The following is a 23114-nucleotide window of genomic DNA, read 5'->3' on the forward strand; positions in this document are numbered from 1 at the left end:
CCATGACTAGTATTTCTATACATGCATACATTATATATATATATATATATATATATATATATATATATATATATATATATATATATATATACACACACACACACACACAAACACCCAAACACACTCCAGACTTCAAAAAGAAATGAAGTGCAATGTGAGCTGTTTAGTTCATCCAGACTCTCATACTAAAATTTACATTAAAAACAAATACTCAGAATTCACATATTTTAAATTATAATAAGGATCAAATATTATATCAAAGGCAATGAACAAAACAAAAGTGCATTCCAAAAGATAAAGATGCACCTTTTTCTATGACGTGAAAAATGTATAAGAGAAATACATCATCAGATTTATTAATTTCTGATATCATGTTACCCTAATCAAGAAATAGTTATTTCATCAACAGTCTTTGGATTGAACTTTTGTTCTTGAAAAATTTCTGCATCTTTACCTGTTAAAGATGTAGGTGATTTTTCAGATAAAAATGTTATCTCTCCACATGATGTGTGTAAGGCAAGATGTCTAACTAAACTTCAAAATGGGCTCTTACAGGAACAACAGGCTATATAGTATGACTTGTGTGAAAATCAAGGATTATTAAGACTTTAAAATAGAAAGTAATTTATTAGAATGTGACTGCTGTCAAGAGATAGAGGATATATTATTTGAACAAAATAATGAAGCATGATATAAAGGTAATTTCTAAAAAAGGAAAATAATATTATCATTACTCATGACTGGTTTTCTTAGGAGAATTCATCAATAATTTAAAATAGCTTATCTTTCATAACACAGTGAGTATTTAGTCCATGATGCAAGTGAAAGATTTATAATATTGTCTGTTTCAAGACTGACCTTAAATCTTTAGAAAAATAAATTGTGAGAATCAATAACAAACATCAAAATCTTTACTAAACCAACCATTTTTATTATATGAATTCTAGTATCCGTAGCCCATCCTGGCACCTCTGGGTATTAGACAAAGATTAGTCCTGGCATGGATGCCAGTCTTTCTAAGGAACTGATAACTGTTATAAATACTAACAAAAATAAAACAGTTCATCTAATACTGTAACTGGCTTTGGCTTTTTTTATTATCCTACTTTTCCAATCTCTTAAACACAGAATTTCTTGCAGAAGACAGTCAATATAGATTTATTTTAAATATACTAGGGGGCTTCTACCCCTGCTCACTTCGCTTGCCAACCGCCATTTTTGTTTTTCTGGATATACACTTTTAAGATTTTTTTTTTCTTTGAATTGTTGCTATTTCATTCGTTTCACTTTTATTTCTGAACTTCTGTAAAAACAATATTTGGAATCTTTCGAGTCCCAATGTGCTGAATCTTTTTAATGAGGTCCGTGAGATGTGTTTAATGACTTTGTACCATAATTCAGGATAGGTTTCTCTGTTTGGAATTTCAGCACAGACAAAACGATCCACATCATCAGCAGTTAATAATTTTTTTTTTGCAAAGAAACCAATAAATGCATGTGAGGTAAAACACGTTTTTGAAATTCTCTTGACTTAAACTTCAAAGCCTTACAATATTTACATACTTCTGACATATCACCTGTGTCCATATATTCGATCTCTATTCGCCTTTTAGCTATTTCTCCGAGTAATAATTTCTTTCTTTGCACTAATGCAATGTTTACTTTCTTTGTTTTGACACTGTCGTTTTTTTCTGCTTTCATATTCTACATCTTGCTCTGTATGTGTTTCGCGCCTACGTTTTTTTTGAGGCTTTTGTATTCCAGTAGTCATTATCTCTAACTTGCTCTGCATGTGTTTGGCCCCCTTTTTTTAACCTCTTTATGACGTTTTACTTTGTTTTCTACTCTGTCTTTAATTTCAGACCTCACTTTATACTGCTTTTGTTTCAATGACACCTGGTCCGTGGTGATTATTTTACCTTTTTCGAGTAATAATTTCTGTTTGTTTGCGCTACTGCAATCTTTACTTTCTTTTTTTTATACTTTCTAATTTTCCTACTTTCATATTCTTTAACGTCTCCACATGTGTATCGCGCCAACATTTTTTTTTTTTTTGAGCCTTTCGAATTCCATTGCTTTCATAATCTCTAACCTGCTCTGCATATGTATAGTGCCAACGTCCGGATTGGACGTGCTTTTTTTCAATTCCACTTGTTCCGGGCTGATAATTACTTTCCTTATTTTCTGAATTTGCACCTAGATTATTCTTTTTCTTTTTTGTCTCTCCAATGCTTTTGAGTCTCTTTTCTCCGCGCTGCTTTCTTCTTCATTTAGTCGTCTACGTTTCATCTATAACATATTGTCCTTATACGCTTTATATGCGCTCAAAGCCCTGCATTTGTGTGTGACCAAAGCCAAAACATGGTTTTGATGACCATGGTCTTATTTGGTTGTAAGTAGGGCGTGTCTTGCAAGAATCTCATGTTCTACGTCATCGCGAGACAGTCCTGGGTCAATCTCTTGACACAAAGTTTCATGTTTAAGGTCCCCGCGAGACGCTCCATGGCCAATCTCTTTAGTCTCGCGGGTCTTTTAAGTGTCTTCCGTGATCTTAACGTGAAGATCATGTCTCGATGCCCTACTGTTTCTCTGCAGGATTTTTTTTTATAATAGAGAGAAATGTTTGATGCATTTATTGATTACCTTAACAAAAATATCATTTTGGACCACTGTCTGTACATGTGCTAAAAGTTTATCCCATACTGTTCCCATGTACCCTACTTTTTGGATTACATTGTAATTATGTTATATTTGAAAAACCCATTTGACATTTCCTGTTATCATTTAAACACTGTGGTATCTTTTGGTGATGCACCATTTATATTTTTATTAAGACCATTCTGATTTATTGAACTGAGGAGTTGTATATCTGATACTGTTTTATAATCTTATAATGGAATCATGTCAAATGAACACTGGCTGTTTAATTCCAAAGATATTTATGTTAAGATAACTAGCAATTCTAAATTAGCTTAGTGTGAGTCTGGGTGTGTGTGAGTAGGCCCTGTGATTAACATACAGGGCTCATCCTAGTCTTGAGTCCAATACTGCCAAAATAGGCCCTGATCCTCTACAAACCTAAGCAAGATTAGATTAGTTTATATTAGGTAAATGCTCTTAAGCACAACCATATATATATGCAGGAAAAAGTCTGCTTCAAATGAGTAATGACAATGTATGTGCAATAAGAGACATATGCTGTGACTTCCTTTTTTCCATATAGAAAAACACCTAAATATTAAATAGTGTAGGAATTTGTTATTTAGAGATACTTGTGCCATATTACCTGTTTTAAGGTTAAATTTTTAAAAAATAAGAACAACATCAACAACATAATTTGTATGAATCTTTCAAGACACATTGCATGTAACCAGTCTTTTTTTCTGAAAACTGGAAAAGCAGGACAAGGTAGACTGGAGAACAAAAGGACATGAGTAACTAATGAAAGTTCGTTAAAGAATATCACTTGGCGCCTTTGGCCCTCTATGCTCTCAATTCCCTCCTTCCCCTTTTTATTCTGGCTTGATTTAAGAGTTCTTCTCCTGACTCTGACAGTAAGGTATTTCTATCCCACAGATTATAACTCACTCGCTGTGATTATTCAACTCCAAAGCCCTGGCCCCAACTGCATTTAGCCCAAACATAATATCCTTCATGCATACATTATCCATCTCCCTTATTATCTGGAATCATTTCGGAATTAAATTTCAGCCCTCTAATATTGGCTCAGAGAGCCGCCTGCTTTATAGGGTAGTCAAAGGTTAAAATACCAATCAAAATAACCCTGGCGATGCAGCGAGACATTTTAATATTCCAAAAGCTGGTAATTGTAAAAGGACGTAATATATTTTTTTTTCCACTGATTACCCCAAAGGCAACACATGTTAACACAGCAGGCAAAAAAGAAGGCAGGCAGTAAGGTTCAGATGTTACGGCTCTACTGTGGGCATCTCAATTTAACAGAAAAAGGTTAATTTTTTTTTAAAGATTTAAGAAATACAACAGAAACGTTTTAACAATGACAGACAGACAGACAGACAGACAGACAGACAGACAGACAGACAGACAGACAGACAGACAGACAGACAGACAGACAGATAGATAGATAGATAGATAGATAGATAGATAGATAGATAGATAGATAGATAGATAGATAGATAGATATACCAAAACCCAATGTACCAACATTGTACCCCTGGATTCATATTAAAGTATATAGAGTACTACAGGTATGTTCCTGCTTTTAATCTACAGGGATACACATCTGTTGATATTCATTACATTGACAGATTCTTTCTTTCACTTGATCTTTTTTCATATGCATATTACACATTCATCTGTTGCACCTGTTGCTACTACAAGCTTTTAACAGTTGACTTAAAACTATAACATGAAATATAATCATGAATCTTTATAAAAAAGTTCAGCGTGTAGAAGTACACTTTACAAGAACATCTAAACACTAAGAGATCTTTTAAATTGATCGCAAATTTTGAGTCATCGTCTTCACATTAACTTTTGATATAAAGGTAAGATTTACAAACACTTTGCCCCGAATGAGTGCGTGTTTGAGTGTGGAGTGTGCTTTGAGATGAATTACATTCCTGCATAGAACCTGATGCTACTAGGAATGGCTCTGACACTCCAGTGATCTAGAATGGGATTAAGCAGCTTTGATAAAAGGATGGAACAGCTTTTTCCAAGAAGTAAGGGAAATAGAAAAAAGAGTACCTGAAATACACTTGAAAGGAAAATAGAAATATATACATGATTTTGAATGGCACAGTATATTTTTGAATAAACACACTAAAGCAAAAACAGCTTAAAAAGCTATTCTCTACTCCTTCTCAGGGGTGGGGTTTGATTTGTCTTCAATTTTGTTTGGTTATAAATTGATCTATTTGTATGGAATGATTACAATAAAAATTAATAAAAAAAAAAAGCTATTCTCTAGTAAGAAGGTTATTGGAAACAATTTAGTTTTTATTAATAGACAGACAACAAATGATGTGGTCATCAAGTTAAAATGCACAGGTTGTAAAAATCACACATGTGATATAGCAGATAGGAATTATATTTATATTTCTGACACATTGTAATGGTGGCATATTGGGGGTGAGGAACGAAGAGATAACTATTTACACTTACAAACTCGTTCCATTTCTGTTCAAGATTCCCTGTAGGAGAACTGATAAAGTGGAATTCGTCCCAGGACTCCAATTTCTTCAAATAGTCCCAAGACATGGATGTTAGCTTAATAGATAACTGCAAATGTGTTTGGAGTAATAATATGCTCTGGTATGGACTGGCATTCTGTCCAGAATTACTTAATGTCTTGTGTCCATTGCTTCTTACACTAAACAAAAGAAAACCTAAGAATTATATATATTATATATATATTATTCTATATATATCTTCTGTTTTCTGCCATTATTTAACAAGGTAACATTTTTACAATAATACAGCCATGAAATCATCACAGTTCAAATTAAAGCCTTTTCCATTCACTGAAACTGTTTTGTGCATTTATTTAATGGGGTAACATTTTACAATGTCAGAGCCATGAAATCATCACATGTGAAATTGTTGTCTAACATGTTATTAGACATCAGACCTAATGCTGTGTCTTTACACACAAAGAACCTTGTTACTTTCATTTCAGACTGAATTCAAATGACATTTAAAATATTATTTAAAGAAAACTAAATATATGCAAACAATATCCATATATTATTGATTTGAATGCAAATCAACTTACAGACTTAATGTAGATCTTTTACAAATATTTAAAATATTGATAATAATTACTGACCAATGATGATTAATTTCAGATTTTATATCTAAAAAAAAAGGACATAAGACATACATTCAAAATACTAAAAAATATTAATTGGCTTACAAAATACTGATGTACTGTGATGCAGCACAATACACACTACAGAAACCTGAAAGCATAAGTTAAGGGGTGATTTAAATTCAAACAAATGATCAGTGCAAAAACATGCTATTAAAATAAATTAAGAAGGCGGAACATATACAACATATAACACTGAATTACATTAAATTTAGAAATGAATATGCATTGCCAATACTTAAAACATTATTTGCATAACTGCTTATCTAAACATGATCATAATTAGACTGCACCACTCAACAATGGAAAATTAAAAGAATTCAACAGGACTTCAGTATCATTGATTTTAAGAATATAAGTAAAAAGAATATAAGTAATATTGGATTAGTATGGTAGTACCCAATCTGCAAAAATACCTTTGTTTTGTTGGTTGCATAAGGTACAGTAAACAGACAATTGTATTCAGTTTAAATTAAGATATGATGGCACAAAGAAAATAAACAAAAAATACATTCATTTCCTGGTACAGTTATATTATTAGTCAAGTAAATCAAACAAAAATAAAGACTGTATAAATAAATCAGTAATCACACTGTAATAATCACACTGTAATACAAAATAATAATACCAAAATAATAACTAATAATGTTTTAAAAAATAATAATTTTGCACAAAATTAATCTGCCAATATATTTAATGAATATGTTTTAATGCAAGATGTGCACATTATTCATGCAAACCACACCACTGTATTTTGTTTGACCACTTTGAAACTTGAGAATATTTACATTAAATTTATAGGAAAACCAAATATTGCATGGTAAGTAACACACTAAAGTGATTTCAGGTAATATCTACAGATACATAAGGATTTAATTTTCAGAACAAGATGCTACTTTTGTTTTATATATCTCCTATTTTCAAAACCACATTTTTTTTCATGTATACGATATATATACGGTTTCTCTATATTAGCAATCACCAAATACTTCCAAAGTTAACAGCCAAAACAACAGAGCATAACTTGTTCCTTCCACAATTTTAAACTGTCAGTTGGAATAGCCCTGAAATCTTAAACACCCTAACACTCAAGTTGTCAAGTTGACGGTAACCTTGGACCTCTGACATACAATATTAAATAGGCAACACGTCTCTCACAATCCAGTACTGCAGTGCCCATATGTACATACAGAAAGTATAATGACCGTCTTATTAATAAATGAATATTTGATCGAATGAAATAATACATCTTGATTCTATTTTTTTGCCTTTAAAAGAGAATACCATTTTACGTTGCTCTTATGAACAAAATAACAAAGTTTAATAAAAGGTAACTCAGATGCACAATAAAAGCACAAGGAAAACACAGGAAAAGTAAACCTGAAACAACACTAAACAGGTGTTGTTACAATACAATCTAACACAACATCCAGTAAAGAAAAGTAAATATCAGTATAGTAGGAATAGTAGAATAGTTTAGAAAATAAAACAAAGACAGATAACACCTGTTTAGAATGTAAGAAAAAAAGGTGTTCTTTCAAGAAAAAATTGAACGCCTATGGAAAGTTCCAAAGAGCAGGTGGTACAAACACAAAACAGTGCTAAATGCAAGTTATGTAATGGAGCTTTAAGATTGTGACAAAGTTAATGTAAGAAGATGACAGGAAGTTTAAGGTATTGGGATTCACAGCTTTTTACCTGATTTTGCTGATGACTTATTATAATAGACAACTGAGTCGGTTAAGGAAAAGTGTTTTTTTTTTTTTTTTACCATCCCCCTGCATATTGGACACAAGCTCTCAAACAATTTAACTAGGAGGGAACATAGTGCGACAGCACACAGAGAAATGGCAAAGTCGGACTTTGGAAATGTGTCATAAGTGATACCATTTTTGACTGCAGCTGAAATGTGACATTCCAAGTTTATAGCACTACCAAGTATGAATCCAAGGGTAATTTTGAAGAAATTGATATTTTAATGAGTCAACTTCATGATTTGAGAAGGAATTCCTATAAAACACTACCATTTTCATTATTATAAATCTGTTGGGATATGGTAGACAGCTATGTAATGATATTATTGATAGACTCAGTGTGTTTTCCATGGTTAATGTACATTCAGCAGTGATTACTACAGTCCAGTGGTAGCATCTGCAGGGTTGACGGTGAAAAAAGGAACCAAAACCAGACTGCATTAGTTGCCAAACTTAAACATAATAAGATGTAAGCAGAGGGACAGGTGCACATCTGGTGGTCATTCAGTCAGTAAGGAATGAGTGAAAAATTCAGAGACATCAAAAAAAAAAAAAAAAAAAAAAAAAAAAAACGGTGACGAGGATATAAAAAAAGGTTGGATGTAGGTGAGGTTTCAAGATGGGATAGACTGTAAAGAGGCAAGACAGAGATAAATAATAAAAAGGGAGCAATGAAATCAAAAGTATCAACTAACAAATAGCATCTTGTTATTACATACAAATAAGTGCAATTAGCATGGGGTTCATTTTTAAGCTACCCTTTTACAACATAGATTTATAGCACTGACAGCATTTAACAAATCAGAAAATACTAAGATAAAGCACAACGTTCAAAAGAGGATTGATCCATGTGAAAATATATCTACTTAGTGCTTTCTGTGCCATAGAGTACATAACACATATATCTTATCATTTACCCTACTACAGCAACACTGGTTCAATGTGACCAAAATGATGCCAAAAGCAGTATGAATGTGTGGCCATTGCACCTGTTTGTTTCTGCTTTTTTCCCAGATAAGAAACTGACATGTATCCCATCATTCATGGCAATGTATTCTATCTTGCCATAGCACAAGAAAGCAAAGCTTGATAAAAAGAGATTTACAGCAAGGGTGGGGGGTATGGGTCTTGCTATGAGGACAGAGAGAAAGAAAATAATAAGTAATTTCAATGCAAATAGGGCAGAGCTATTAAGGCATCTTGAAAAACACTGCTCCTCTTTTTGTTGTTGCTAACAAAAGTACCTTTTTGAGATTAATCCACTGCTTGAAGTAATCAGGAACACACAGTCCTAAGTGCTGGCATTGTCCTGGCAGCCTAAGAGAAGAGAAATAAAGCAGGTTGATTCTATTACCACCAGTCGACAATACAAAACCCTGAGTTTTATTAAGCTGCTTTCAGAGCAGCAGCAGTGACATAGACTGTGCGGTTAAGAGATTAGGGCCTTACACTCAATTCCACCTCTGCCTGCAAAACAGCAAAAGACTTAACCTAAGATCTGGTTGCTGCTCTTTTAACCCTTTAACCTTCATGCATTTTTTTCCCTTAGGTAGCCACAAAAACATAATAAAGCGTTATCAACCTGTGCTATGACCGTAACCTACCCAACCTATATACAGTGGAGAAGAGATTCATGTACGGGTTAATTAACAGTGGCTTCAAAGAGATGAGTCTATGAAATTACTAAAAGCACTAGCTGAAAGTAAGGGAAGCGCAAAAAGATTACTAACATTCAGACTAAAGGAATTTTTTTATGTGAATGAGCATTGTGCACTTTGCCTTATGTTGAGTACTTAATCATTCACTTTTAATTACAGAACAAAAGTATATTTATGAATGAGCATTTTATGTTTTCTCTTTACTAACAGTCATATTTGGTGTACCCAAGCTGTTATTCTCTCTACTGTAAGTTAATAAGGACCAAAAAAAAAAAAAACTCTTCAGATTCAACTTTAAAATTAATTACGCTTACTATATTTCACTACATATTGTGCCCTATGGAAATTATTTACTTTGGACTGTAGCATTATTTAACATAATATGTACAGATTGCTTTTTTATTTTTAAGAGAAAACAATTTTGTGAGGCACAGGGAAAGATGAAATCTATTTTATTATCGTGTTGCTGAATAAAAAATTTTTTCATAATTTTTCTTTTATTATAAATAGTGCACGGTTTGAATTGATCACTAACACCTTTACAAACATATAAAAATATACTTTTATACATCTAAATTGCAATTATTAGTAAAAACCCAATATTCCTGGCTAAGAGGATAAGGAACATACCTATAAATGTACTGACACTTAATACAGTATATGTGTGACTTAAATGTCCATTGATAAATACCAAGTTAGAAGGAAAATAAGATCTCATAGGGTAAAGCCCAGTAACTATTATTGTGGCACAGGTGCAAATCTGATTCTTTAAAGGCTTCTGTGTGTCACTAGGGGAAGCACTATATAACATGTTTTTCTATGCGCAAATTTAAAAAAGCAGTTTGATCACTATAACCTTAAAACCAAGTTAGGCAAGATTCAGTTTACTTCAGGTTAAAATGAAACATCAGCTAAAAAAACATGGACATTGACACAAATAGATGAAAATACACCGGCTTGGACCGCAATAGAAATAAAATCCTGCAATAGTTCTTTATATTCCTTGCTTTGTTCCCCAATAAATACAAGTCATTGCCGATGTACTAACAACTCAGTTGTGCTTCATTCACTCAGAATATGGATCCAATGTAGGAAGTACTTCAAGACAAAGAAGCTTTTATCTGTGGGACCTCTGCACAATCACCACCTTATTCCACCCTCTCAAACGTATGCAGGGGATTAAATCATTTAGAGATCTGTACATAGACAACGTCTTCACATCCTACAAACAATTACACTCCAAATTTACCTTTCCAGCAACACATTTCTTTCACCACCTCCAAATTAGAAACTTTACCCAATTTCCCTTACCTCCCACCTACCTCTTTTTACAGAAGCTCTTTAAATAAATACATAAATAAGTACATAAATAAATAAACACACACAATATGGTCTGAATACACAACAGAATGACAAAAAGGAAGAAAATCTTGAAAGTCACAGTGAGGCATTATGCAAGGGTATTGCAGCTGGTATAAAGAAGCCTCAGTAATAATTCTCGACATGCTACTGTTGAATAATTCGTTGGGTGAAAATACTCAATGATAATGTGTCATGAAGAAGATGTGCAGCATTGTTCATAATCGCACTTCTCTCCTTTGCTACTACCTCTAAGAGGCCAAAAGTATTTCCCATAACTGAGCTTGCCCTTTTAATTACCTTGGTGATGCATTGGACCTCTCTTTAAGTGATGATGCCAGCCCAGTACACCACAGTATAGAAAATCGCACAGGCCATCACAAAGTTGTAGATGTGAAGTATGTTAGTGCCCACATTAAAGGAATGCAGTCTCCTAAAAAAAGAGCATGCTCTGCCCCTTTTCTATATAGCTTCTCTGTGTTACAAGACCAGTCCAATGTGGACCCCCAAGTACTTGTAGGAGTGTACTACCTCTACATCCACTCCCAAAAATAGTGACCAGGCATGAATGAAACCAAGAGTGTGATGAAAGTCAATAACCAGTTCCTTGATTTTGCCAATGTTAAGTTGCAGACAATTCTTTCAGCACCAACATACAAAGCTCTCCTCCTGACTCTTATACACTGTCTCATCCCCCTTATCGATACACCCCATAAGTGCAAAAATCATCTGAGAATTTAAGCAAATGACATAACCTGGTGTTATATTTATAGTTTGAGCTGTGCAGAGTGAAGAGAAAATGAGACAGCACTGTTCCTTGTGGTGTAGTATTGCTCATTTCCATATCAAAAACACTTTGAGTCCTTGAGTCTCACAAACTGCAGTCTGCCCAACAGATAATCTATTATGCAGGACACCATAGGTTCATCCACCTCCCTATCTTTGAGCTTACCCCTTACAAGTGAAAATATAATCCTCCGACTGATGGCAGCTTTATCCAAGTGAGAATAAGCCATGTGGATAGATAACTGCATCCTCCAATTCAATCTTTGCCTGATAGGCAGTGGGTCCAGGTCTTCTACCACAACAGGACATACAGTCAAGGAGCAGTGTTACTAAGATCTTCATGATGTGAGGCATAAGTGCCACTTGTCTGTACTCGTTAGGTGAAGAAGCGCCTCCCTCTTCAGTGCAGGAGGTTTTGTATAGCAGCGGCATCTATTTGGAGCCTGTGGGACAAGACTGAACAGGTGACAGAGGATACCACAAAGTTGGTCACCACTGGCTAAAGAACTCAAGGAATGACTCCATCTGGTCCCACAGCTTTTCCTGTGTGTAGCTTTCGCAGCTGTCTCCTTACTTGGCCTTCAGTTATGGACAGCCCATACTAAATGTCAGAAGTGGACTCGTCACTGGGATTTTCAGTTGATGTAGTAGGAGTTATTGATGTAGTAGGAATGCTGTGGGGAGACTGGTTACACTGCACAACAATATTTTTGAAAAGTCTTGCTTCCTGAAAAGTTTTTGCGGATTGTGACAGGTATCTACTGGGTATGCATAAATATAGTTTTGGTTTTACTGCATTACGTAGGAACTCTGAGAAATAGGTATTTATATGTTTACTGATAATAACGTATTTAGTCACATTTATGTTACGCATAAGCTATTAAATTCAACAGAATTAAAAGTGTTTTGCTCCTGATTTTCTTTTGTATTCAATGTCTGGTGCATCATGTTGCAGTGTCCAACAGTAGTCAGCAAGCATTGACGGATTCCAATGAATCTTGAGTGACATGTTGCACTTCATTGTCTTGTATGCTTTGAGAAGTTTTCTACCAGCTGAATGTAGTTTGGGGCTCTGTAATTGCCCAGAAAATTGTCAGCAACTTCTTTGAAGGCTTTCCAGGCAATTTTTTCCAGCCCAACTAACAGATCTTCAAACCGCTTGTCCCTCATAACATGTCTGATCTGAGGGCCAACAAAAATGCCCTCTTTGATCTTGGTGTCAGTTATTCTTGGGAATATCTGTCTTAAATAACAAAAACTTTCGCCTTCCCTGTTCAGTGCTTTCACGAAATTCTTCATGAGTCCCAGTTTTATGTGAAGAGGAGGCAAAAATATCTTTGCCGGGTCGACAAGTGATTCATGTGCCACACTTTTCTGTCCTGGAACTAACTTTTTACGGAGTATCCAATTCTGTCGAGAATAGTGCGACTCTTTGGCACGGCTGTCCCATTCACAGATGAAACAACAGTACTTTGTATAGCCGAGCTGCAGCCCTAGTAACAGAGCAACGATTTTAAGATCTCCACAGATATTCCAGTTGTACCTGCTATACTGGACGTGCTTCAGCAACAGTTCCATATCTCATACATTTCTTTCATGTGTGCTGCATAGCCAACAGCTACTGAAGGATAAACACTTCCATTGTGTAGCAGAACAGCTTTCAGGCTTAACATTGACGAATCAATGAAGAGATGCCACTCTTCCGGGTTGTGATTACAACCCAAGGCCGAGAACAATCCTTCAATGTCACAACAGAAACAGAGACTGTCGAAATTGTGCAAAAAATTTGGTTATACCATGATGTCGGCTTCAAAAAACACAAATTTTCGTACCTGTTGACAGCAAACACCATTCCTGCAGTCTCGAACCCAGCAGCTCGGCTTTTGCTTTTGACAGACCTAAATCTCTGACCAAATCGTTCAATTCGGACTGTGTTATCAGATGTGGATCGCCTGATAAGCACGGTTCAAAATCCTGGTCAATGTTACTGTCAGTACCCTGCATTGCAGTTTCTTCATATGGTTCGTCTAAGGTCCTATCCTCTGGTGGTTTTGGAATTGGAAGACTATGGAAGATTATGTGGCACGGGTCTCACTGCTGAAGGCAGATTAGGTTATTCAATTGACTTCTTGTTTTTGGCAGAGAAACCAGACACATTAGTCAAAAAGAAGTAACAGTCTGTCACATGGTCTTTCTGTTATCGCCATATCATCGGAACAGCAAACAGCATCGTCTTTTGAATGCCTCTGAGCCAGGCTCTTAGACTGATAGCACATGTCCCACAGCAAATGTGAGGCGCCCATTCCTTGTCTTGATCACCAATTTTGCAGCCGAAATACAGATGATAAGCTTTCTTCACATGAGCAGTTATCCAACATCTCTGAGGCGCAAGTGAATATTCGCCGCAGATATAGCAGAATGTATCGTGGCTGTTATGACATTGACGAGACATATCGCCCAACACCAAAACGTCTATAGCATCAAGCTTACTTTAGTGTTATATTGCTACAGATATATACTTTACTATACTGATACTATACATACACACTGACTATCTCTTAACCAAATGAGCAGGATCAGTGTATGCAAGCCACCTTTATAGCATGCTGAGGCAGCGTCAAGCTTCAGACCTGCCCAGGATGTCAACTTCCAAAGAACAGCTTCCAACCTGGCCTGTTTCCATGCCTGGACATGCCCAGGCTGCACAAATCGTTGTTGATAAGTCACTTACGGGAGTGAAAATGTTTAGATACAAATATAAGAAAAAATCATGACAAAACTGAAACGGTACATGATGGGTAAATTTTGATGTGATATTCGTGGTCAGTACCCAAAAATCTATAAGAAACACCCAACAGTGTTCAAGAAGCAAAAACTTTGTAGTGCAGTGGTTATTAGAAGAAGGTGGCAATGGCATGGAAAATCTATAAAAATTGGTTCAGTGTGTTAGTTTTGTCCACCTCCTCTTCTAGCACCAGAGCCCTGGATTGCTTGAGTCCAGTAATTATGTTGGCAATAACATTTCAACACTTGCGAAGAAGGATCACTAGCACTTCTACTTCTTGAGATATCTGAGGGCAACCACACATTTTTCACAAACTTCAACAGGAGTACTGTGGAATCCATTATCACTGGCAGCATCATACCCTGGGATGGCACCTCTCTTGCTTAAGAACATAAAGCAAAATGAGTGGTAAAGGCACCACAGACCATAACTGGCATCCAGCTAGCTTCTGTGCCAGACATAGAACCCTCTTTATCTAAGAAAGGTAAATAGCAAAATTTGAGACCTCAGCCATCCTGCATAGCCACTTTTCTTACCCCTACTTTCTGCCAAACAGTACACAGCCCTTGACACTCACATTGTATATGCTGAATGCTATGTATACCATGTATGTATGTATGTATTAGTTTATTATCGTATTTTTGTCAGCTGTTCTTAGGAGATATGCAAGTAAAAAATTCATTGTACATTTGACAATAAACTTGACTTGACCTGTAAACAGTTCACTGTCTGCAGTTTTGTCCTGAAGACTCTAAAAGGAAGTCTTTTTGAAAAAAACTTATTCTCAAGGACACATAAGGAGTAGAATATAAAATTATGTATATAACAGTTCTGCAATTGCATTGGTGAGACAATGGAAAGTTAATTACAAATGATACACTACCATACTTTATTAATCTTAAACTTGCTGCATTAAACACATTAACTACAGCTAATGATGGTAAGCTTCTTTGTATACAATATCCTTTTTCCCCTAATTGTCCATAAAATCCTAAATTACAACAATTAATTTCAGAGACATTATGCTTAGAGCAATAGTGAGGGAAATGCCAGATTAAACAAACACTTTAAAGAAAAAATGTAAATTTATTGGACAGGAATCAAACATAGATTTCTTGCTTGAAAGACAAGTACACTAACTATCACATCACCATTACAACCTGTGAGGTGCTGTTTCTCTGTTGACATATTTGTAGTATTTCATATTACTAGCTATTTTGGACTCTGTTTTCCAGGTTTGCCCAGATAAAACTTTGCTGTACATTTAAAATATGAAAATGTGTTTAGACTAAAAGTGATAGTGATCCCAACTGAGTCATCCATAGAGTTACAACCAGTCATTACAATCTCCAGCTGCCCCAGCATCAGGCAGGTTTATGATGATGGTGGTTTAATGGTGAGAGATTACACTGTAAACTGTAACATATAAATTCAGAGACAATATGGCAATATGGCTCAAGGCAGCCTGGAATGCAAGGCCAAAGGTTAACTAACTTGCGGTGAGAAGTACCAGTATGTCAAAGTTCTAGTCTATGGTTTGAGAAACAAAGCTGCACATACAGAACAAACAAAGACCGTGCTTTATAGACAAAGAAATACATACATACAGGGCCTGAAAACTTTCCTTCTAATTCAGAACTATAATAAATTAAGAAAATCTAGAATAAAGCGTTATTTTTTTAAAGAAATTCCAGTATTTATGTTACCATAGTAGTAGTAGTAACCATCTATTTTTCAGTTTATCCAGAATTACTGCTTTATAGCATGTCAAAAATGCATTAAATGTCTCAATGACCTCTTAAAGCACTAAATACCATAGTCATTTGTCTGCCCTCCTTTCCCAATTCTAATTGGAAATAAAATCAGAAATGCAATTAAACAGATCTTCAGTAGATAACCATTCTAATCACTGTAAATACTTTGATTTTAGCGTTAAAACTGAAACCTTCAAAAAAAGCACATCAGTCCCTTACAGTAATCAACATGCTGAGCAGAAAATGAAAAATATGAAAACAAAAATAAGACTGCAAGAATTGAGGCTAGAATTTTATTATTTAAAACTGAAAGTTAATTTTACTTGAAAAATGTAAACAATGTTAGAATTAGAAAAGTGATAAAAGTCAATATGGCATGCTTGATTAATTTTGCATGGTAAACTTAGAAAAGTGAAAACCATTCCATCATCCATTTTCTAGCCCATTTAATCTATTTCACTTTTGTGAGGCTATCCCAGCAACCTTAAGTGAAAATCAGGCAACAACCTTGTAAAGTGTGCCTTTCCATCATAGTGCATACTTAAACACAAACCAAAAAAACAGACATTCTAAAACATGCATCTGCATTAAGACTTTCCAACTCAATTCAAGGTTAAAGGCAATTCTGACTATTTTAGCATTTACGGAGGGCCTCACATAAACTGTGGTTCTAAACAAACATAAACGAAAGGTGCATCATTCAATGAAAAATGTATTTTAGCAGCAGCCATAAATTAAATCAGTTTTCCAGCTCTTTATCAATTAGGCTGATTATGCATCATTATTTCAGGATTCATTTTGTTTTTTGCTTTGTGGTATTATTTTTTTTATTTCTTAAATGTATTAATTTACATGCAAGGCATTATATAGTAAGTTCAAGGATGCAAATACCATAATAATTATGAGAATATATATTTTGGCACATGTAACATTGCATTTTATTTTCCAAACAAGAAACATTTTAATATGAAAAGCAAATGCAGTGAGTTTCATGATTCTACCTTTCTTCATCTCCACTACAATTTGTGCTTTTAACAGACATTAATCAAATTTCATACTGATTAAATAAAAAAATTGTCATCATTTATCAGTATTACAGGCTCAAGTATTTGGAACTAAGAGGTATCAAAAATCTTATTCAACAGTGTCATAAAGACACACAACATTCCACTTTATAAATTCTAACCTGAAAAACAAGTTTAAAAATACTAGGTTTGTCTCAAGGATATGACACAGCAATTAATTAACCGTTACGTATAAAATAGTGCTTATAATTAACATAGACAGAACCAAAAAAACACCTGGCTTAATTCACTTTGCGCTATTCTGCATTTATAATAAATACTGTTTTTTTAACTTACCAAAGTGTAGTGCAAAAAATAAACTTTAAACAATAATTTAGTGAACACTGATCCATTTTAAATATTTTTCTTTTAAAAGTATATTCCCACACAATTTTGCAGCTATATTAATAGAAACAACAGCTACAGTGGTTCTTTACTGCTGTACTCAAACACAAAAATGCTTGTAAAGAATTACATACTACTAACAGGATTATGAAATCTTAGTAATGCATGATAGAAACAGTTGAATCTGCTGTGTATTCATGTTTTTCGTTCATTGTGTTGCCAAAATGACAGGATTTTCCATCCGTACAACTAAAGAATAGTACAAAGTTGGCTCAGGTATTTTTGGAAAAGAAAAAAAAAGAAAAAAAACTCTGAATGTCACAGCTGTATTAGTGACACTGACCCAGAAACAAAAATGAATAACAGCACTTCTGTAATTAGAAGTGTCATATCTACAGTATATACCTGATGGTTTTTTTTTCTTTCTGGAGTGACTGAGTAATCAGAATAATCATGTCCACTATCACACACATGCGATTGGGAGACAGCTAAAGGGCCTGAATGATAGTAATTCCACGCCAGACCAGGGGGCAGCAGGGTGCACCGACTGTCTCTCTCAATCCCTTGCAGACCATCTACAGAAAATCCCGCAGGGTTCCAGCGCCACCCATGACGTCACCGCCAGGTCTGGCACAACTGATGATGTCACTTCTGGTTCTGGCCACCACGGATGACGTCACTTCCTTTTCTTGGCATATAAAGCCACCATCTTAACTACATAGCTCAGTTCTGTTTTGGACTCGTATCTGTGAACACCTCTGTTCAATTTAAAACATTTTTGCAGCCAAGGAACAATATATGAGTGCTTGCCCCATTTTCTTGATTTTGTTTCACCAATGGACATTAAATGGGGTTATGTGTGGTACCCCCAACTCTTTATGTGCTTCTGTTCTCTTACTTACAAAACATAAAGCAGGATTCAGGGTGCAGCACTAATTACATTACATTACATTCCTATAGTCAGATCAAAGCAAAATTTACAAGAGAAACTACAAATATGGCATATCCTTTACATGGTTTAAATACAAAAGACTTTTTTTCGGATTTTCTAGCATTTCCTAAAATGTACTCTTAACTGGTTTTGGGTTGGGCCACCATCATTGTTAAAAACTTCTTTTACGGCAATAAATGGCATTCTCTGAACTTCTCTGCTTAATTTCAAATAATGTCACTCTTACTCCTCTGTCAGGAACTGAATCTAGGCCCCTGGAGCTATGATACTGGAGCATATATTTATAGCATCAGAAATGTCCTAACTCTACTTACATACAAAATCTCTACCCTTAAAGCCACATGCATGTACATGACTTTTGTAACTACATGAAAACAAAGTAAGTGAAGGTAATAAAAAAGTGTTTAACTGGGAAATGCAAAACCCTTTTTATCACTCTTACCAACCAAATCTAGCTATAAAAAAAGAAAAGTTTTTCTGTTAATTGCCTGACCATTAAGGTCAAGAAAAAGGATCTTTTTTTTTGTTATAAATATTGTATGAACCAATCAAAGCTTTACTGTCACCTTGTCATTTGATCTCATCCACTAATCAGCTGCCACACCAATCACCGAACATACAATGAATGCACTATTCTATGCAAACCTCAAACCACAGCCCAACTGCCTTTTAAACCAAGGCCACTACTTATACTTAAGTTTAACTCATTACAATCCTAGATACGGTATATTTCAGTCTGAATGTTTTACACTTCTTTCATTTTAATCTGGACAAATGATGGAACACTTATCAAATTGTTATTTTTAGTAAAAAGCAAGATGAAAATAGCAATCAATTATGGTCTCTTGTTTACTCATAACCTTGTTTATTTGAACGATGCTTTATGTTATGTAAACTGGGCTTTTGCCATGGCAGTGCATAGCACTAAATTCACCCCTTATTATTTCTCCTGTACCACACTATGTTGAAATTATTTTTAATCTTATAAGAGTGGCACCAGAAAGGCAGAGCATATTAATACAAGAGGTGTAGGTTATAACAAGCAACAAGTGCAATCAGATATTTATCTAATCACAAGATCTGCATCTATTTCATAACTTTTGTAAAATAAGCATTTAATGCAGAATGCAAAAATCCAGCATCTTTTATTATGAATAAACATGACAAAAAGTATTGAAACATATATGGTGATATGGCGGAGCAATAGTTAGCACTTCTGCCTCGTTGTTCCAGGAGACTGGGACTGTTTCCAAGTTTGGTCACCGGCTTTATCTCTGAATTCTTCTGATTATGTTATGACAAGGAAAAAATGATTATCATCTTTTGATTATTTTGTGTTTCTTGTGTAGGCAGGTATTTCAGAAAAATTGAATTCACCAATAACTCCTTTTTAAAAACACTGTGATTTTCATAACTGTAAACCATTTGGAATGTGTTATATTACTAAAATTCTATTTTGACTTATAATAATGACTTTATAGTTCACAGTGTACTCAAAAGAAATCATGTTAGCTAGTTTGATGTCCTTCACATTCAACACAATAATAAAATAAACTAAAATTAAAATATTCCATCTTTGAAAAATACCTTATAGGCTTCTATGTTTCCAGGATTGTAAAGTTTATTATCTTTGCAAATGTTATTTATAGCAGGACAACATAGAAACATCAATCACTAATTCTATTTGTAAAAGATCTTTAAATATTTTATTGACATTAGCTTTATTAATTTTTGCATAATAAATGGTTAACGAATTGAAATTGAACCTGAAATTCTATTTACTGAAATTCCAAGGGCTGTTTCATCATTCTTCATAGACCATCTAAACCTCTGAATGTCCTTACTTTAGATTTCTGTTAACAGGTACCAAAATCAAAACACTGGTATAAACTGTGACTCTGTCAAAGTGTAGGAACAGTGATGTCTGAAATTTGGGAGAAGAAAAAAGACGTGATAGGCTGTCTACTGTAATAAGTTATTAAGGCGACTCCATTTGCCTCTGTCTTCCTATAGATCAAATGCAATAACTCTATTGGCACATTTCAGCTCCAAATCTTGTTGTTAAATTCTGCCGAGTTTTTTAAAAATACTTTATAAATAAGTGATACACTTTTTTAATGTTGGTTATAAAAGACAGTTGTTGTACAGCCATGTGTGTATACATCAGAAGAGCTTGATAATGAGTGAGATACATTCTCATTCATAAATTCATCTGAAAATGAATACTTCTTAATAGCATCAGATCCCCGCTCATTGATTACGAGCTCTTTGTCTGTCAGTCCTTCTCTAAATTCTTGGATGAATGAGATCTTGATACAAATGGGTTAAATACTGTTAGTTGTTATTGTAGGCTGAAGAAGCTGAAACGGAGCATGCAATTTTCACAAACAGTTTTAAGAAAAACATCACTGCTTAGGTTTTTTAAAGAAACAACATTTTAATTCTGTCTGATGTGCATTTACCTGCATGTTGTAAAATGCATAATTATTTTGCAAGAAATAAGAACATATTACATATCATGAAAATCTTTACTTTTTGAGCAAGTTGGAATAAAAAATGATCAAACATTTTAGACATAAAAATATATGTTAGTGGAGTATTAAGATTGCAAGCCTCACGGACAGTATAGTCAAATTACTTCTTGATGTTTGTGCTGAAAAAATGGAGCCCTGTTTGGTACTGCAGTGGTATGAGTGTTGATATAATTTTTTTTATTAATAATGAAAATCATTTATTAACATACTGAAAGGAACAGTGTACTCAGTAATATTTGGTGAATTATTAGAATTACATCTTCAGTATATAAGTATATAAGTATGTTTGTCAAATACGATGTCCATGCTCTTCTTGTGTCTGCATGGATTTTTTTTTCTGAACGCTCTGCAATTTTTTCAGCCCGATATCATGAAATGTTTAAAAAGAGTACCATAGGTTTGCATTACACTTGACAATTATTTTGACATGGGCTGGGGAAGGTTACCTTGTTTCAAAGAATGTTACTGCCATTGACATGGTCTTGGCATCAAGTTCCTAATACCATTATGTACTTATGTGGATAGTGTGGCTCTAGATTAACAGGTATTATGAAGACAAATTGTTGTTAAAATAATCATGCACTAACATTTCTGACACATTTCCTGGATAGATTAGCGATTTCTTCTTGAAATTTCCATTAAAGCAACAAGCTCAGTCTCTCACAACAACCTTCAGCTGTCCTTTGTCTTCTCCACATCTTATTTACAAAACAATACAGATGGTGCCCTGATTGCTACCCTAGGTGATATGAACTTTCAATTATATTTAAATTCTTCCTTTACTTTATGGGGAAACCATGGTCTGTATAATTCAGGCTTGGCTCTACATTTTTTCTGATACAGTGATCTGAAAAAGAGAGTACACCCTCTTTTAATTCTATACTGGAATTCACCTTCATACCAAACTGTCAAGGTTTCATGTTTTATACTGAAGTGCAAGCATTTCCTTAGCATTAACTAATCAAGTGGTCATAATTTGAAACACCTGTCTTCAGTAATATTCCTAACTGATAAGGAATCCGTTTGAGTATACTTACATTTTCTCACATGGTTTCCATATTGTTGACTTTTTTTTTTTCTTTGTTTGTTTATTTGTTGCTTGAAGTTGGGTTTATCATATTTGAGAACTTAATTGTTACAAAAATATTCTTTACAAATAAAAAGAAAATATCAGTTCTATGATTCTCACATCTTTGCATATTCCGTGCAGCAAGTTATTAGAAGAATCTCTGTTTACACCTCCTACTTTGGGTTAAAAAGCATGTCAAATAGCAAACCAAACATTAGAAGCTCTATACATTTCTAGCTAATAATCAAAATTTCCACAAAAGAATTCATATTATGAATTAGTCATTTAATTGCTGGACCTTTGTGTATGCCTGACTGTTTCTTTTCTTTTTCTAAAGTCACCATGATTTTTTTAACGCCATGCAAATACTGAAATGTGAGATAGCAAGAAGCAAACTGTTATTTTAAATAACAACATCAATGATTTCTCTTCAAAAAAACATTCAACAGTGAAAATGGAACCATACTTTGTGTTGTGCCAGTAACTCTGGTGATATCTGAATACAGTATATACGAAATATAATGTTGTGGACTGGACATTTTCACGTTTGCAATGGTGAAATAGCTCCCCAGAGCCCATTTATTTATTATTTTCCCTAAATGGAGAATAGATATGACTGCTGAGGATGACATGTATAATCCTTAACAAGCTAAATTATCATTTTCATTCACGTATATTTTACAGAAATTGCAACTTTGTAGAAACTACTTAAACAGAAAAAGAACAATGAACAGACGCCTATGAAAAATAAATTTTGAGCAGGACTCATATTGTCAAAATGTGTTGGAAAAGTAGAACGTACACTCCTTTGCAGTGAAGGAAGCCTTAAACAAGAAATGTGACACACTAGTGTATTTAAAGGAATATGTGAATCAATGTCTGATTAAGTAAATGTTTACAAACTGCAAAGAGTTTGCAATTCCCTCATGGTCATGTAAGTTATTCCTAAATTCTCTCAATTCCTTTGTACTCCACAAAAATGTTTATGTTATTTCAATCAGTGACTCTAAATTTGTGAGGTAAAAGAGTGAAAGTGGCTCTGTATATGAGTGAGCCATGCAAGGGACTGGTGTCCTATCTAGAGATGGTACATTTATGCAAGTTAGGCTTTGACTTCCTGCAAAAACTTGAATTGAAAAATGCAGGTTCAGTCAATGAATAGATGGTGGTTATTTAAAGGCAAATCATTAGCTTCCCTTG

General features: G+C 34.3%; 1 protein-coding gene across 3 annotated transcripts in view; it reads right to left on the reverse strand.

Annotated features, from left to right (window-relative positions):
- Positions 1 to 23114, reverse strand: part of LOC114659055 (ERI1 exoribonuclease 3-like) — a 361240-nt gene that overhangs the window by 228357 nt on the left and 109769 nt on the right. For all 3 annotated transcript variants that reach the window (XM_051933147.1, XM_028811266.2, XM_028811267.2), the window contains exon 6: positions 8853 to 8925. In XM_051933147.1, coding sequence (XP_051789107.1) covers positions 8853 to 8925 — 73 coding nt within the window. The remainder of the gene's footprint in view (positions 1 to 8852; positions 8926 to 23114) is intronic.

Source organism: Erpetoichthys calabaricus, chromosome 10 (assembly GCF_900747795.2).
Source record: "Erpetoichthys calabaricus chromosome 10, fErpCal1.3, whole genome shotgun sequence".
In the NCBI taxonomy this organism is placed as follows: Eukaryota; Metazoa; Chordata; class Cladistia; order Polypteriformes; family Polypteridae; genus Erpetoichthys; species Erpetoichthys calabaricus.